Source organism: Asparagus officinalis, chromosome 10 (assembly GCF_001876935.1).
Source record: "Asparagus officinalis chromosome 10, Aspof.V1, whole genome shotgun sequence".
In the NCBI taxonomy this organism is placed as follows: domain Eukaryota; kingdom Viridiplantae; phylum Streptophyta; class Magnoliopsida; order Asparagales; family Asparagaceae; genus Asparagus; species Asparagus officinalis.
The window spans coordinates 35,511,601-35,525,000 of record NC_033803.1 but is presented as its reverse complement, the minus strand read 5'-3'; the positions used below and the strand labels follow the sequence as shown (position 1 = coordinate 35,525,000).

The following is a 13,400-nucleotide window of genomic DNA, read 5'->3' as shown; positions in this document are numbered from 1 at the left end:
GGATCATCCACAATGTAGCTCAATCAAGTGATCATCAATGACTAAGAAACTTAGTGGACATCCACTTAAGTTGACATAAGTTTCTCTCTCTCTCTCTCTCTATATATATATCTATATATATATATATATATATATATATATATATATATATATATATATATATATATATATATATATATATATATATATATATATATATATATATATATGTATATATATATATATATATATATATATATATATATATATATATATATATATATATATATATATATATATATATATATATATATATATATATATATATATATATATAGAGAGAGAGAGAGAGAGAGAGAGATATTAATGAGTATCCTTGACAAGGAGGAGATTTTTCTTCTTGACAATCATGTGGCATAATCCTCACCAACTCAAATTCTTTCTCCTCCTTTATGAGGATGGTGGAGATTGTGCCACGTAAGCGTCAAAGAGGGAAATTCCCTCCTTGACACGGATACCCATTAATCTCTCATACACACACACACACATATATATATGTATATGTATATGCGTGTATATATGTATGTATATATATAGACACACACACATACATATATTCATACATACATAAATTCATACATACATACATGCATGTACCATTATCCTACATTTTACAAATTTGCCGAGTCCCGTATCCGTATTTGTCTGTGTTCGTTTCCATGCTACCTGGATTAAAGCCTTTTGAAGAAAACCACCCAACTAGCATCAATGTCCTAATGGTCGTAGTTCGCCATTCAAGAGCGGATAAGGCTAAAAGATCAAAAGCAGGGCTTGGCTTATTCTATTCATCTGCACCACCTGACAGAGATTCGTTCACAGCCTCGTTCAGCTAGCCGGATGGATGTTTCAGTGCATACTCTAGTAATATGTGTTTAACAATTTAAAGGGTAAATAAACTAAAGACAAGTCCTTCATCTAAATCTTTACAATCAGCTGTGTGAATATTTTCTCTCTTTTTTTCCCAGCTACCACAATCCATGTTTCTTTGAGTTGCCTTGACGTCCTCGTTGACCCTTTAAATATACTATTTCCTAATTTCTGATTTCCTGTCCTTACCATCTCAGTAGGTTGACCTTCAATTATCCTCAATTGAAAAGCTTAGTCCTAATTGTAACTCTTTCATTAAAACGTCTTTCTTAACCTAGTTTAAGTGTATTCCTACTCACCATCTCGACTTTCTTATTTCTAAATTCAATATACTCATTTATGAGCATTATCGAACGTTCATTCCATTAGTTCTTTCTGGTTGTATTCCTATCTTATAAAGTTTTATGTTTACCTTTGGTTTTATTGACAATCAAATATAATTCTCTAGAAGGACGTCTCCACGTCAATCATCCGATATGAGGAAAATCAATGAGTTTTAGAATTTATAAGAATCTTTCATAAATGTGACATCATACCTTTAGATGTCTAGACGTGGTGACTTAGGAAATGAGATAACTCATGATCAACTCTTGTATAATGTTTCTTAAAATGCTCTTTGTCATATTTTGCCCTCTACCTAGATGCATCTTTTGTATTTGTTTCATTTACTGTTTCTTATCCTTTTGCATTTTATTTACCACGTTAATAAAGAGAGTCCTTCAATATGAATGTTTCATCTTTGTTTTTCTGAATGACCTTTTCATCTTGGCTTCTAATTTCCTCTTTCTGGAAAATTTGTTTATGCATTTGTTTTATTTTTCTCATATTCTTCTGGACACCTGGTATAGTTTTCCTCGCATTTGCTTGCTGAATATGAGTACATAACAGTTCCATAGCTTGTACAAATTGATAAAATGTTTTCTTTGAGTAATTTGTTTTCTTTTCATTTGATCAATCAAAATGTGTGTTATGTTTGAAAATAGGACTCACACTAATTTTGAAATAATAACTGAAAAAGTGGCTAATTATGCTTAGTAATGTATGGTTTTCTAATAATTTTAGAGCTTCTAAATTAATGATCAGCCATCTCTGTGTTTCTATATTAGTTTATCCGTAATACTGTGAAAATGTTCATATATTTTCATGTGAAAAAACATTTACAGTTATTAGTTTTTTCCAGTACCAAATTTTCCACATTTTAATTCACAGGCCTGTAAAGACTTCCATGCTTGCAAGTGGCCCGCACAGCTCGATGATGATATTTCTCTCGCTAATTACTTTGATAAAATGAATGAGAGTAACACAAGTTTTATGGAAGAAATTCTGAGGAGCTCCTCTCAATTGATTACATTTTCTCATTTTGTTCCAAGGTAAGAAGTCTGGCAACTTATTTGGCTCCAGTTTGGGTGTTAGTTCGTCCTTGAAATAAAATTGAAAAATCCAGTTATAATGATAATAGTGCTCAAAGAAGTGTCAGGTCAGCATATGTGCCTGTTTTATCCTATGGATGTCTTCAATGTATATTAAGCACATGTCGAATCGTGTTCAATGGATCAAACTAAGCAGAGTATTTACCATATTGCTTAATCAGCATATGCTTCATAGATATCTATTTCTTATTAGGGGCTGTTTGTTTGCCTAAAAAAAGAGGGAAATCAAAGAATAAGAAATCTATTTCTAAGAAAAATTGTTTTGAAATTGTTTGGTTGGCTAAAAAAAGAAGGAAATCAAAGAATGAAAGATGAGTTGTCACATTATTATTGGATGATGTGAGTGATTTTTTAAGAAAGTTTGTTTTGAGGTTGTTTGGTTGGCTAAAAAATAAGGAAATAAATTATAAGAAACCTATTTCCTGTAATAGGTTCTTTTCTTGTGTTTGGTTCATTCATAAAAATAAGAAAATAGATGAGATAAGATGAGTTGTCATTATATTATTGGATGATGTGACCCACACTTAAGGAAATCGATTTCCTAGTTTTTTTGGAGAAAATTGGTGTAAATGAAATGTTAATGAGATGAGATGAGTTGTTACCATACTATTGGATGATATGAGTGATTTTTAAAGATGAGATGTGGTGGAGATGAGATGAGCTGGATGATGTGACTCATTTGTTGTGATTGGTTTATTTTAGGAGATGATATGAGATGAGTTGTGGGATGAAAATAATATTTTATTGGATGTTATGGTGAGTTTTAGGGATGGAAATGGATGAAAATAATATTTTATTGATTTCCATGTACCCTTTTCCTTTTCTTGATTTTTAGGAAACCAACCAAACAACCCCTTAATGTATAAATTTGGTTCTGGATAGTCTCTATTTATGGTTTTAAATTTTCAAGATGTTCTGACACAGAGGACACTAAAATTCATATATGAACTTTGAAGCAATATAAGTGTCTTAAGTAGGAAAGCAGTAGTCTACAAAATGCAAGTCTAGAACTAAGCATCTCTTGATCCATCTTAAATTTAGTTCCTCTAACCAATACACCAAAACTCCGAAGTTATGGTGATGAACAATGATTATAGTTTTATATTAATTCTAATATGTCCTCACAGGTTGAGGGCCCTTTTTATAGGTCGAAATCTGGACTCACGTAGCAGTGTCAATTTTTAGAAAATCCGTATTTAATTTGTGACCGGTGAGGATAAAGGATTATAGTTTTATATTAATTCTAACAATCTGAAAACTTTTTTTTTGAAAACATTAAACCTTAATTGTAGTGAAACATAATTTGGTGGAGTACATCTTTTTCCCATTATCTCTGTTTTGGTTTAAATTGGTGCCCCGGGTTCTATGTAGCCCTGACATTATCTTTTACTCCAGAGATCACATAGGATCTCATACAGTGTCTTGCTTTCTTTGTAAAGTTAGACTGTTCTCTAACTAGATGACAAAAAGGTAGTAGGTCTTCCATGTTCCACCTAACCAATTTGCATGTTTTATGTCACAGCGCCTGTTGTTTATGGTTTTATATCCAGGCCAGGAATGTTTTCCACAACTTCATGATGGGGTGAAATTGTGTTGAGAACTAATCATAAATAATTAGTCAATTCTTTTCTGGATCTTTCTCGACTTTGAATCATGTTATATAACCAACTTCATGATCCCAAAAGAATCATAGATGATAAATTGGTTAGTGTGATGTGTTGCAAGTTTAAACTATAATTTTCGATGTACGCTTCCTCAGTTTAGTCCATGGTTAGGTGATTTTTTTTATTTCAAATTAGTTGGAGATTTATCCTTTTAACTGTTTGCTTCAGGCAAGAACTTTGCCCAGAGAAAAGGATGCTCTTCTACCCCAATCTTCCTAAGATCATAGGCTCTGATTTTCTGGAGGCTAGATTGAGATCAATACATGGAGAAAACGGGAGTGCTTCAAGTTGTCATGTATTCGGCCATACGCACTTCTGTTGGGATGCTGTGCTTGAAGGTCTCAGGTACCACCAATACATCTATCAAGTTTACAAAAAATCAAGGGTTAATTGCAGATAGACCCCCTTACTATCATTGTTTTGGACCTACTTCTCTAGTTTTATTTTGCAAAAAGAGCCCCTGACTAACCTTTGACTCTTTGGTCTAAGGCAAAGAGTAAATTGTTTTTGCCCCTTAGGGTAAAAGAAATTCACTCAAGGGGTCTGTCTGCAAAAATACAAGGTCAATAAGTTCCAAACCGAGTTACTATCGCGAGCCCATTAGCGCAATATAAGCAGTAGGCCCCACTGAGGGTAACTCGTTGTTTGGCTCAATCTGCTACCAAAAAGTGTTACCACTTGTTGCTCTTAAGTCTTTTGAATTACCTAATAAATACTTCAAAATCCCCATCATCTTTCGACGTGGGACTCTTATCACTTGGGGCATCATAATCACCCCACTTTATATATATGACATCCTCATCGTGCATGACAATTGACACATCCCAGTATTATTCCCAGGCGATGTGGACTCTAGAATTGGCTCCTACTGGCTCTAGAGGTGGCTTCAACTACGCTCACGTGGTATAGCACGTAGCCATGTATAGAATTTAGCTCCACACTTTCGGCTGACAAACTGCTCTGATATTATTTGTCACGACCCAATGCTTACATCGTGCCAATGAGCTCGTGGGGCTTGGGAGTGACAAATGCAACTTGTCACGCCCCTAAATCACAACATAGTTTTGAGATGCATGACAACGATGACATGTGCAAAAACACATGTCGAGCTTGCGCTACACTTCTATGTTCCAAATAAAATTTCATTTAAAAGAAACTTGTTCATATAGAAGTCTCAGAGCAAAACTACATCATAATAAGGTCACTCCAATGAGTCAAAAGGCTCTTAGGTAGTTTTTGGTTCACGATGGGACCAGGACTAGGACATGGCTAGGGACTAGGATTAGGTGGGACAGGGATTTGTAATCTGAGTCCCATGTTTGATTGCATATTCAAAGTCCCTGGGACTTTAATGCCCAAAGTCCCAATCTCATGTTTGGTTTTTATAATTAGAAATACAAGTTTTAGTCCTCTGTTGTTTGTTACCCTACACTTTATTCTTAGATTAGAGAATAAATTTTATATATAAACCCATATAACAAACTTATAAAAAACTATACAAAAGAAATTACATTGACGAGGCTCCAACATGAAAATTAATGAATTGTGAAAACTCGAATAATTCTTAAGCGAGTAACAATTTAAAAAATTACAATAATAATTCTTTTAAACAAATTGTAAGTTTGCTTTGCAGTCACAGCTACAACACAAATTCTCTACAATAGGAAATAAAAACAATATCCACACAACCACCTTTTGAGGTGACATATGTTGAAAGCACCCTAATGCCACTAGGAAGAAACCCTAGAGGGAGGGTGAATAAGGTTTATGCTAATCTAATCCGATTTATGCCAATTAAAACTTATTAACAAATTATCCTAGCAAATAAGATATGAACAATATATGTGCAAGGATAATAAACCAAGGATAATATGAACACGAACAAGATAGTGGGAATATAACCAATAAGCAATAGACAAAGACGATATAAGATATGAACACAAAAATAAGTACGCCAATGCAATCACAAACAAACAATATGATCATAGAGTTCGGTCCCCACGACCTACGTCTCCGTTCCTCAACTCGAGGAGATCTCCACTATCATAACCGGGTTTTCTACGCTCACTCGAATAACGTTTACACCTCACACTCCGTTTTCTGGTTCACCGAAAACTTTACAATCACTCACAATGCAACTACACTAACTATTACATCAAGTGTTGGTCTCTAGCCCGTGTCTCCCTCAAGTGTTAGGAATTACAACATCTCTCTAGGCATTACCACCTACCCCACTCCTCTTGGGACGATCCCGTCTCTCACCACACACTCCTCTTGGTGTACTAGTGTAATACAAAGTGAATCCTCATAATTAAGCACAAATACACTTCACACAATTGCAAATACACTTCACACCCTCTAAGTGTTGACCTAGCCCGTGTCACCTTCCTCAAGTATTCGGAATTACCACCTCTCACTAGGCTTTACTACCGACCCCACTCTTCTTGGAATCGACCCCGTCTCTCACCAACTACTTCTCTCGGTGTTCAAGTGTAATACAATGTGCAACTCACAATGAAGCTCATAAATATAAATTTGTTCTCTATAATAGATGAGAACACAATGTAGGCTCACACTCAATATCACACAAACCCCACAACCCAAATTATACAATGTATGAAAATACAATAAGGTCAATGGTTGTGTGTGTAAACAATGAGTAAATAAAATCAACTAAAGTCAATATAAACACTAGCTTAATGAATTGATATCAAACAATATAAATATAAAGCTAGATTGAGTTTAAAAAACTTCTTTAATAAATAACAAGAGTGAGAGAGAGAGAGATGAGTTGAAGCTCAAACACCAAAGGATGATCTCCTCTTTGCTCTTGTAAAAATTTCTTCACAAACTAAACTCTTGAAACAAACTAAAACCAAACTTAAAACCCTTGTAAACTTGTTTAAAAACTTTCTTCGTGTTGATTTTTGGTCTGAGGTATGAGGGGTATTTATAGACCCCAAAACACAAGAAAAACAAAGCAAAAAGATCAAAAACCCAAAACAAGATAAGGCTGGAAAAATTAGCCGTTACAACATCAGTCGATTGATGGCTTTCATCAATCGACTAATGAGCTGATCGTTAGAGATATTTTCCAGCTCATCAGTCGACTGACGGACTTTATCAGTCGACTGATGACCTCATCAGTCGACTGGTCAGTCGACCAAAACAAAATAGAAACTTTTTTAAATTGTAGACATTTTCTTCAGTCGACTGATTTAATCAGTCGACTGACCAGTCGACTGATAACAGGTTTTCAGCCCGACTGAAACAAAAAATCTGATTTTTAAACAAACAAATTAAGAAAAATATAAAACTTTGAAAAATAATTGTAGACATGATAATACACATGCTACAAAAACTGGTTTTTAAAAATCATCTCCCAAATGAGAAATCTCTTCATTTTATAAAATAGTCCAAAACATGAAAATGTAAACATACTTGTTTTGACATTTTGACTACACCATGTTTTAAAACTTCATAAACTGATTTTATAGACTTAATAGAAGATGTATATTATGATTGTTAAGTCTATAAACTAGAATACACTATTTTCACATATAATCATGAAAAATATATATATGTATATGTGTTGTTCATTTTCATGTATATGTGGCAAAACACATTGTTTATCAAAACTAAACATGATAAGTATGAAACATGTATGTATGTATATAAATAAGTATTTGTTTCATATTTAAACGTAAAAACCATAAAACCAAAACTTGCGTATATAAACTTGTATATAGATATAACTACATATATATAAAAACAAAATATGTATGTGTGTATATGATTGAGCGAAGTATTTAACACACATAATATAAAACCTAAACTAATATACCAAGTGATGATCTTGATTTTCAATAAGCTCTTCTTGGTAAACTTGCGGATAAAGCTTGAACTTAAATCTTTAATTTGAATTGCATAACTTCACTCCACTATTCTGCCAACCTCCATTGGATATGATCGTGAATGCTCGATTCCATCCATCCTCCAACATATTATTTTTCTATAATAAATACAAAAACACAAACACTAGACAAACAACATTAGTAGTAAATTGTTTGTTAATCATCATCAAAATAAAAGGACCCAACAATATATTCACTGTGTAATTTTAATGATGGAGCCGAACATGGAGGTAATAAGAGAATGCAATTTCTCTTTCTATATACACTACTCAACAAACCATGCATTCAATCTAAATATAAGTAAAAGATTAATTACTAGATAGAAAACTACTGAACTATATAACAACTTGTTTTAAGAACTATGCTTTCAATCCAAACATCCACATAATGCAACTACAATAAAGTGAGTTTGAAATAGTGCCCATAAACTCCAACATAGAAACAAAACTAAATATCCAACATACAAATTAAAATGCACCCAAGAAGAGTTGCAAAATCTAGTATCAATAACACAATCCCCCACATGGATTCATCCAGTATCCTCGACACAAAGATCCGCCTCAACTCTACTATTTGAAAATTCAAAAACAGTTCAACCCACTCTTCCTTGATGGCAAGCTTCTCGAAAACTCTTTTAACGTTTTCTTCATCGGTCAAAGAAGTCGTCATGACTTCGTTAACAACATCACTCCTCTTCTTCGATAAATCATAATCAAAACCTACTCTAGAAGAAACTAATGCAGCGGAGTTCTCAATAGTATGTCTAAAACCAAGAGCAGTATTTTCCGACTCGTACCCATCATCCTTCTTAATCATCTTCTTGCTTGAACTACAAGCAGTAGAGGCTGAGGTAGGCGCACAATCGTAAGAAATCTTACTGTAGGAAATGTATCATCTGAAGGGTTAGACTTGTTGACATGGTCATTAGCGTGCACGAATTTTTCACCACGCGTATGACCAAGAATCTCTACCACACTATTTGCAATCCCCTGAGGTGAGAAAAACAAACAAGAGGGGGAAGATCAATATCAAAAAAGTACATTTGGAGAAGAAACATGAAAATCATATTTTAAAACTTTTAAAATGGAATATTTAATGGAAGATCATATGTCATCATCAAACATGTTCAACTATTTTTCTCAATTTGTGGCTTATAATTTATCATCCACTAGAGTTATACATACATTCGGAGTGATAACCTCATGTCATCATCTCATGGATCAAAGCAAATTGCAGCCAACGATAAAATTAAGTGAGGAATCTCAAGCAATATAAGATACAGATATAATATCTCATAATAAAATTATACTGTCATAAATGATGAAAAAGTGGTAGTCTGATAAAAACCTTGTGAATACATTTTTCATGAAATAGATATACTTGATAGGATGGTGAAAACTAAAAGATTTTTGCCCTGCCAAATTTTGCAGAAGACCTTCCAGTCTAACCTCCTTGGAAATCAAACAAGATAAACAAGATCTCTATTTTCTTTCTTTAGCAATCGAACTATATGTACACTTATGCTTGGCATAGAAGTAATAGTATTTCATGACTCAAGGAGAAAATCTTAGCATTTTCTGGTTAGATGAACAAAGATGTAGACCTTTACACACTGACCTCATTAACATTCATGAGCTTTGAGTCCCACTTCCAGTTTGCCATATAACAAGAGGGAAGTGCTCATTCAACTTCCCCTCAGCAAACTCATCAGCATACTTCCATTATCACTCTCCCAATAATTCGATCAAATCCATACTCTATACTCACCTTCAGCAACAAAACATTAACCCAATTATCAGAATCAAGAAAATGAGATTGCTTCTCTATCTTAAATTTCACAAAACTATCATGAAACTGTGGGTATTCTGCACAAAACTACCATAAACCTTTTTAATGGACAACACTACCATTAACTTTATAAATTGTAAAAAACACTATGAACTACTACAAATTGTTTCTCTGAAACTATATTTATTTATATCTACCACCCCACAAACTTCATATGTATAGTATAGAAGATAAATAAAATAAACAAGGCAAATTGTCCAAATCGTGTCACATGCGAAGCACCACCCTATCTATCGTTGGGTATGATAGTTCATCGTAGTCTTGTGCAAAACATCTGAAAGTTCAAAATCTACCCTTTTCTATTAGGCATTTTCTACAAACATGAGGTAGGCATATAATCACTGAAACCAATAAATCACCTTCCCAAGACATTTCTTCAAGACTCCAAAAGCTCGAACAATCGGCTCTGTTATCTACTCCCTCTCACAGCCTATATTGATATATACAATGTATGTTTTAGTGATCATATGACTATATCAAAGTCAAATTAAAAGTCAGGTATCTTCATGTATCTTCTAATAAAAAATTAATGACCTCCATATTTCTCATAAATTTGAGATATATGCAATACAAAATCAAAATCATTCAGGACAACTCATAAACTATGCATGTGTGCTCCTTTAATGGGATAAATGCTATAAATTCAAATCCAATCAAAAGCTAATATCATTTAAAAAAACTTAAAACCTTGGAAACTAAATTAAAATTTTAAAACACTGTAAATTAAAAGACCCAAAATTACCTTCTCTTAAGCCAAAATTTGCAAGCCAGCAATTGAATACTTGGCCATGGCGGAGACCCAAGGAGAGGGGATTACATATCTGCGGAGCTTGCAGGAGAGGAGATCGAAGGTAGAACTGGAGGGGAGAGGAGATCGAAGATGCGGTTCGAGCTCGAAGGGAGAGGAGATCCAAGTCAGAGCTTGACAAGATAGAAGGTCGAAGGTGGAACTCGAGATCAAGGGGAGAGGAGATTAAAGGTGGAGCTTGAGACCGAGAGGAGAGAAGATCGAGGTTAGAGGTGTTGTGCTCTGATACTACTTGTTGGGCTCTGATACCACTTGTTGTGCACGGCAGAAGCCACAACCAAACCGATGTGCTTCGAGAGACCAAATCAAACAAACGCCGAGAGAAGGCCAAACAATGCAAAATAACGGCACAAACTCAAACAACCAATTTTAACGTGGTTCGGCAAGTTGCCTACATTCATGGAGCAGCGAGGGGATATTTGGAGCACAGAAAGAGGTATTTTTATATACTAAAGATTCTAAACATATGCTATTCTGGGTATGAAACTATTGTTTCTGGTTTCCAGGGACTTTTCTGAAAAATGTCTTTGTTCTTTGTTTTAGAACAAAGATTGACCTAAAGGTAAAGATTCTATATTAAGGGGGCTAGATAAAATTATTCATTCCTCTTCTTTTTTCCTTATCTATTTGTTGTTTGCTTATGAGCCCAAAAGAGATCTTTGGGGTTCGGAGGCCACGGTGGTAACCACCAGGAGGCCAAGGGATGGCCGGCGGACATCGCAAGAGGCCCGACAACAGAAAAAGGGTACCTAGGTACCTTTTCCCCCTTCCTTTTTTCCTTTCCTTTTTTAAAATGAAATCAAAGCAAAAGAACCAAAATTCAAATAACTCACCTTTAGAAGCCTACATCTCCTTCCTCCTCTTCCTTCTACACCTCTCAGATCTCTGGAAAAAATCGTTCTTTTCTCTTTGTGTGAATGAACTATGAGGTTTTTGCTAGCTATAAGAAATTTCTATACCCTTTGCCATTTTGTGACTCCAACAAACACTCACTAATTAAAGACATGAAAGAGGTAGGATTGAAACCTTAATATCATTCCAGTTAGGAACTCTTCAATTTCCTTTTTCTTTTTCCTTCATTTAATTGAGAAAAGTGATTCTCTACAACCCACAATTAACCCGAAGACGAATTACATTATGAAACCCCCATTCGTCTTTTTTTTAATAATAAGTTCTCTCCTAATGAAATAGTAACAAATCTGAATATCTAACTAATTTTACAAGTTACTGAGGCTAATAAATACATTGCATTTGTTTCGATTTTGAAATGTCGTGCATGAAGGTTTAGCATACCAATGTAAAAGCAATTACATTACTTAACCCATGAATTTCGTTTGTTTTTTCATTTATAAGTTCTCTCTTAATGAAGATAGTAATAAATCTAAATATCTTAATATGCAGTTAAAAATGTTTTCATCTGACGTCAAGTATATCCTTTTACATAATCTAAGCTTAATACGTTTGAATAATTAGATAAAAATGTAGTAGCTTACACTGAGGACACTGGACATGTAAGTTTTCCTTCTTCTGTTACAATACATTTATTATTTTAGTATATAACTATCAAGTAAGAGCGAAGTCTTGATTTCATTTAATCAGGTACATTCAGTCACCTTTGGCTTATCCAAGAGAGAGGAAAAGAAGGATGAATGGTGGTGAAGATTGGTTGCCATTTTGTATATATCATGAGGGTTTCACTGATACACTCTCACCCTCATACTGGTCAGATTATTACTCCAAAAATAAAAGAGACCCGGAGAATACTGAGCTTGCGCCATGGGTTGCCAGATTTTATGAGAGGTAACCCTAATCAATTCATTTTCTATAGTTTCTGTGTTTATTTTCCAGTTTTCTTTTCTATTTATTTCCTCCTTTTTATCATGTATATGTCAAATATGTAAAACATGCATACCATATATACCCTAGGGATGTGTCCTGTTTGAAAAGAAGCTCCCTTCTTCTTTTCTGGGGATCAGGGAAAGTATTTGTATGCTATTTTTTTCCCCCCCTTGTAATCGTGAATAGTTGTGCAAGTGAAATTTCTGTGCGAAAGGGGCTTATATATATCATACAAATCCTGAACAATCATTATTAGCCGCTTACAAATTGATCTTGAAGTGGATTGTAAAGACTGATCGTATTCGTAACTTTACTGGGCATGTGATATGGATTGAACTTTTCATTCTATGTTTTCCCTAGTGCTTTGACATTGTGGATTAAGGGACCTGTTTAGCAAATCATCATCTCTGAGGAACTTCGCGAGCCTTGTTTCATAGTGTTAGAATACAAAAGTATAACCCTCAACCCTCACTACAACTCCGAAGCATAGCATAACTACATCTGACGTTACATAGTGTTTTTTTCTTTATTGGTTTAAGAATGAGGTGATGGCATAACTACATTTGACAGCCACCGGTTTCAAAGTGAAGGTCGTAGGGGGACCAGAGGCATGGAACTTGGTGGCCTTTACATTAGAACTGCTAACTTTCTTTGGAACATGGAAGGCATGGAAAGGTAAAGTACTCTAGTTGGACGGTGAACGTTCTTCTCAATCAGAGTCCATTTCATGAGTGGAGCCCATACTCGTGGAGGTGATGAAGTCGATAAATTATAAATAATAAAATATAACGTTTATAAACCTGACTAGAAATAACTTCATTAATATCGATCGCCAACAGAAGATGAATTTTACAATTGTGCTTGATGAATTTAGATTTTGAAATCTTTGTGCAGTCAACTCGACATCAATCGTGTCTAATACAATGGGCAGTTAACAAATTCATTGCACGTAGCATCTCGTGCACAATTAAGGAACAAAAACTAGCAAGTC

General features: G+C 34.4%; 1 protein-coding gene across 3 annotated transcripts in view; it reads left to right on the top strand.

The window, feature by feature from the left end:
• LOC109826195 overlaps positions 1-12,722 on the top strand; it is a 27,206-nt gene extending 14,484 nt beyond the window's left edge. For 2 of the 3 annotated variants that reach the window (XM_020393191.1, XM_020393193.1), the window contains exons 4-6: positions 2,116-2,276; positions 4,169-4,345; positions 12,170-12,722. In XM_020393191.1, coding sequence (XP_020248780.1) covers positions 2,116-2,276; positions 4,169-4,345; positions 12,170-12,374 — 543 coding nt within the window. In that variant the 3' untranslated portion in view covers positions 12,375-12,722. The remainder of the gene's footprint in view (positions 1-2,115; positions 2,277-4,168; positions 4,346-12,169) is intronic. The other variant, XM_020393192.1, reaches the window with a different exon arrangement.